Source organism: Platichthys flesus, chromosome 9, assembly GCF_949316205.1.
Source record: "Platichthys flesus chromosome 9, fPlaFle2.1, whole genome shotgun sequence".
NCBI lineage: Eukaryota > Metazoa > Chordata > Actinopteri > Pleuronectiformes > Pleuronectidae > Platichthys > Platichthys flesus.
In genome coordinates, this window is record NC_084953.1 from 18,868,599 (window position 1) to 18,873,535 (window position 4,937).

At 40.7% G+C, this 4,937-nt stretch overlaps 1 protein-coding gene across 2 annotated transcripts; it reads right to left on the reverse strand.

The window, feature by feature from the left end:
- Positions 1-1,155: 1,155 nt before the first annotated feature.
- On the reverse strand, positions 1,156-3,894 carry pigc (phosphatidylinositol glycan anchor biosynthesis, class C). 2 transcript variants are annotated; one of them, XM_062396347.1, is made up of 3 exons: positions 3,835-3,894; positions 2,162-2,393; positions 1,156-2,053 (listed from the first exon to the last, which is right to left on the reverse strand). In XM_062396347.1, the coding sequence occupies exons 2-3, from the start codon at positions 2,387-2,389 to the stop codon at positions 1,397-1,399; spliced, it is 885 nt and encodes a 294-aa protein (XP_062252331.1). In that variant the 5' UTR covers positions 2,390-2,393; positions 3,835-3,894; the 3' UTR covers positions 1,156-1,396. The 2 variants fall into 2 exon arrangements, with proteins under 2 accessions (XP_062252331.1, XP_062252330.1); XM_062396346.1 differs by having other exon boundaries at positions 3,831-3,887.
- Positions 3,895-4,937: the final 1,043 nt, after the last annotated feature.

Genomic DNA, 4,937 nt, shown 5'->3' on the forward strand with positions numbered 1-4,937 from the left:
CCAAGTTTCTGCCACTAGACCACCGCCTCTCCAAGTATGTGAATAGGTTTGAACAACTGCTCAGCTACTCTCTGCTGTTTTAAGGTTAAGTGGTAACTGAGTGGCACAAAACAGTTTTTTCAGTTCACAAAGCCACAACACCTACTGCTATACTGTATGTAACATGGCTGCAGTTATTTGTTTAACACAAGCTCATCACAGGGTACTTTTGTTTGTACTACTACATTGTAATTACACAGCTGCTGTGAGGTTCACCCAGGCAAAAATCCTAAAAAGCTTTTTTAGTTGTTTAGAAGTACAATATCATAGTTCCTCAGTCCCTTCCTTATGATGTTCCTTACTAAATGTAAAACCTTTCAGGACCTATCTAAAGACCACAATGAATGAAATGTAAGACCTGTCAAGCTCCACAGATATGAAGGAATATCCAGAATTACTTACGAACTCGATAATTGAAGATAAGCTGAAGTAGTTTGGTAAAGAATTACACTGGAAATCCCAAATGATCTTGCAAACTACAGGCAGACACAGAATGTATCCATATTCTTTTCAACAGCCAAGCTGAGCGTAATGAGATATAGTTTGAATGGGGTGTTTGTAGACTCGGTTATTAGTTACACATTGGTCTTTTTGTAGTTTTATTACAGAGTGCTATTTATAATGTGGAGAAAAAACTACAACACATGGAGACAATACAAACTAAGCATGTCCCCAAAAACATCTGTTGGATATTTTAAGACATTTAAAAGATTTCAAGGCCTTAAAATCCGGTTGATACATTTTGGGACAACCCTCCCAGTAGCAATATGTTCCATTGACATTTGCTCTTACAGAAGAAAAGAAAAGACACAGTACCTTTCAATAAAAAGTGACAAGCAAATCTTTAAATTGTAAAATTCTGATTTAATTTAAACAGTTTTCAATAGAAATTTGAGCCCTCGTTCGTAATAAAACCACATAAACACCACACACACACACACACACACACACACATCCCTTCATACCCAGCATTAACAAATATTTACACAAGCATAAACCAAAATCTCCCTGATTACTAAAAACATGTAAAATAGGTACATAGCATTAGTATGTGTCTAGGAATTCAGATAATTATAATAAAATGATCAAATTAAATAATATTATCCATACAAAGTCTGAGGTCAACATGAAGACAGTGGCAGATTTAATGTTAAAAAAAATGTATAATCTACAATAGAATAGTGTTGTCATGGCTCTCCAAACAGAGGTGTCTTATTGATAAAAGAGTTACTGTTTTAGTCAGTTTATCTGTATAGTACCAGCATAATACTTGGACTGATGGTAAATTAAATATATATATCATATAAAATTCCTACCCCCTAAATGTCACTATGGTTCAGGAGCACTGCTCCGTCTTTTAGTGATGAAAGCGGCTGAGGTCCTCATGAATCTCCGCCTCATCCCAGGGTCCATGGATGTTGTCCTTGTGCCTCTGCAGTCTGACAAGTACTAAGGGACAGATTAATGTAACACTTCCGAGGGCCAGGGCCAACAGCACGGCCCCGCCAAGCCACTGGGAGCCGAGGCCTCCTACCCCTCCGATACAAATTCCCACACACACCCCAGTAAAGTGGCAAGGGGCGTTCTCTCTCAGCCTCTGTAACAGACAGGGCCACAGGGCAAACACCAGCAGGGCACAGCTGAGCATGGCGAAGGTGTGCAGGGCCCCGGGTAACCTAGAGGCTAAACACACAGAGGCAAACAGAGCCGCATTTAAAGACAGGCTGCCCGGGGGTGACGGCTGGGCGTAAGGAAAGAAAACTAGGTGGGCCAGCATCATCACAGCAGACATGGCATACACTGTGTCCGTACTCACAGACTCTGTTAGTGTTTTTAGAACTGGCGAGAAGCCAAAGGTGAAGGAAAGAAAAATGGTGGCACTCTGCAAGTTGGCCAGATGTGTGCGGGGCCCGCAGCCCGATTCAACACGACATGTCAAGGCTTGGTGCAGTCCATAGCCCAGCAGGCCACAGATGAGGCTGGTCAACAGCAGCGTGTCAGGGGACAACAGACCCTTAGGAGAAAAACAAAGAAGTGGATTAATTATAATACTCAGGTACATCATCACTCCAGTTAAGGCATGGTGTGCTCTATGAGGAGCATAGATCTTCTAAAGCTTCACCTTCTCCATGTAGAGCCAGAGGGTGATGAAAATGGCCACACAGGACAGCTGCTGTCCCACAAAGCCTGCTTCTTTCACCACGGCCCAGTAATGGTAGTGACGAAGGCCCTCGTTCCTGCGCAGTTCCTCCAGGAACCTCTGGTCCACATAGTTATCAGGGAAGGGCTGGCGCTCCCACAGCACCTTCCGCCAGGGCACAGCTGGACCTGGGGCACTATCTGGCCCCATCACCCTGACCACACACACACACACACACAGACGGATTAGTGAGAAAGCATGTTTGAGCTAACATGTAAAAGGTGAAGTTTAAGGCTGAACACCTCCAGACCCCCAGGAGACGCTACCAACACCCCCAGACTTACTGTGTGTTAACTAGTAAAAGTTCATTCATTTGACTTAGTTTAAAATATCAACTAACAAGGGCCATAAGCTAGTTCCTGCACTTCACCCCTACACAGAAGTAACTTCATTAAACTGTGCAATACTCTTTTTCTGTCTTTGTGAAATGTATATACCTTACTGCGTATGTTCAGATTCAATCGTATTGCTATTTTATGTTCACATCTTAATATTAACTTTTTTATTGCATTGTTATTTTTCTTAGTTTTTTACCTGTCCATTTGTACCATACAATTTACTGCTGTCTCGTGGCAAATCCCCCCAGAGTGAGACCACACAGTGTGGCAGTAGGTTATCACAATAAAGCATTCTGAATGATTAAACACACGTCATAGCTAACACAAAGTGTCTTGTCAACATCGGCACTAATTTACCACAGTGTAAACATATCTGACATTTCCATATAATGAGTGCGTCCAGGTAGCTGTGCAGTCTTGTGTGCAGTGTTGTGTTGGCTTATGGATGTTAGTGTATTTAACCAAGGGTCCTTGGAGGATGCCTATGGGATATTGTCATAAGGAAAACAATGTCAACTTAGGATATTAAATGAAACTGTAAATTGTTTTTATGCAATTGGGAAGTAAAATCCTAAGAGCCTCTCTTTGCTGTCTTGCAACACAGGAAACTGAATGTTTTTATACCGCCTAGAGAAAATAAATATAAATGGAGAGTGTGCCTGGTCCTACAGCTACTACAAACGTTGTTCCTTTGTGGTATTTCCTGTTCTTTGGTACAGTTGTTGTCAATAAATTGCTACATGAGCGGTGTCATCTCATGTTATGTTATGTCTTATGTAGAATTGAAGGTAAGGATAAAAAAAATTATTTCTTCTTTGGTTTATCACAGTTTACTCAGACACAGTATCAGTCACACTGTAACTGATACTGAAATACAGTCTTTGATTTCTTTCCTATCTATAAACATCAAGATCATACATATAGATCTGATAGATGTGGAGCTTTTCTTGATTCATACTGACTCCAACCCGAGAGCTAACAATGTCTCTAATACACTTTCATTAAACAGTATATATCTCATTGAATTAATCACAAACAAACAGCTTTACGAGCTTCCGATGAAAACGATTTGAGCTGATATTAGTCTGAACTGAGTCCACTATATTTTGACGGATGCGCCTTTTTAAGAGAAACTATAGCTACTTCCGGTTTTAACGCGATAGTCAAACCACCCACGCCACATGTAAAAGTGTGTAAATAAACACTGGCGAGCGGAACTGTCTCTATAAATAAATGGCAAAAAGGTTTCTCACCTACCTGGGATGTGATTGTTGTGAATGTACTTCCGCATCAAGTCATTATACCGGAAGTGAAGCGCATGACCTTAGCTCAAAGCGCCCCCTGTTGCTGGGAGCCTTGTAAAAGCACGCTGCCAGCTTGTCAGAACAATACTGATTACATCTTTTTATTTTCAATGTGTGTGTTTGTGTGTGTGTGTGCGTGTAAAACATACGTGGCCTGTGCTCTGCTGAAAGAGACAAGCCAACATACCTGTGACGACATTTCAAACTGAAAATGTTCTCACTGTTTATGTCAGTTTTTACAGATATTTTTCATAGGCAACCGTGGGACTCATCGATAACCTTATCTAAATTCTGTCAAGCAGCAGTTTGTCAGTGTGTGGACCACAGCGGCCAATATCCAATGTGACAATACAGCTCATACAGCCAGTCATCCAGTCGGACCAACTCAGCCGCAGACACTGACCACCACTACCAACACATTGAACAACAAGGAAACCTTATTTTGGATTTAATTTGAACTTGACACACTAGTTGTATTTTTTAGTTTTCTGATGATTAGGCCTCTGTTACATGTAGTTGCAGAGATGATCATATCTTCATGATGACAGTGTTTTCAGAAGGACTGGATCATCCACACAGCCACTGATATGCTAGTGAGTATAATGAATAAAAGTGTGATGCTATTAGAACATTTCCAAAGAGCGATGGTTCTGTTTTGGCTGAGTCCACTGTGCTTAGCAGGGCTCTCTGGTTCTGTACAGTGCCTAATTATCAGATCCCTGTGCCACCTTATGAGCCCAGATGGCACAGTAGCTGCATTATTTAGTAACTGCTATTTCATTTAAGCCGCTGCATAATCAAAGAAGCCCACATATCAATCTTCTCTTTTGAACATTGCGAGACATAGCGTTTTTTTTTACTTTTCATCAATTTCCTGGGAAATAATTCATGAATCTAGATGGAAAAGTACAAGTATTTAATGGACTGAAATCTATACTAGATGTTATAAAATAGACAGATATGTATTTTTGGTTATTATCATTGATGAAGTTTTATATTATGTCGTAACATACAGTACAAATAAACACAAACAGGGTTTTGTTTAGGACAAAGGGG

What these genes read in the sequence shown, in the direction of transcription:
- pigc (XM_062396346.1), bottom strand. Translation starts at nt 3,868, where the DNA reads ATGCGGAAGTACATTCACAACAATCACATCCCAGGTAG. An exon ending in AACAATCACATCCCAGGTAG is followed by an intron (nt 2,394 to 3,830) that starts GTGAGAAACCTT and finishes GTGTGTGGTCAG; the next exon opens with GGTGATGGGGCCAGATAGTG. An exon ending in TCTGGCTCTACATGGAGAAG is followed by an intron (nt 2,054 to 2,161) that starts GTGAAGCTTTAG and finishes TTTTCTCCTAAG; the next exon opens with GGTCTGTTGTCCCCTGACAC.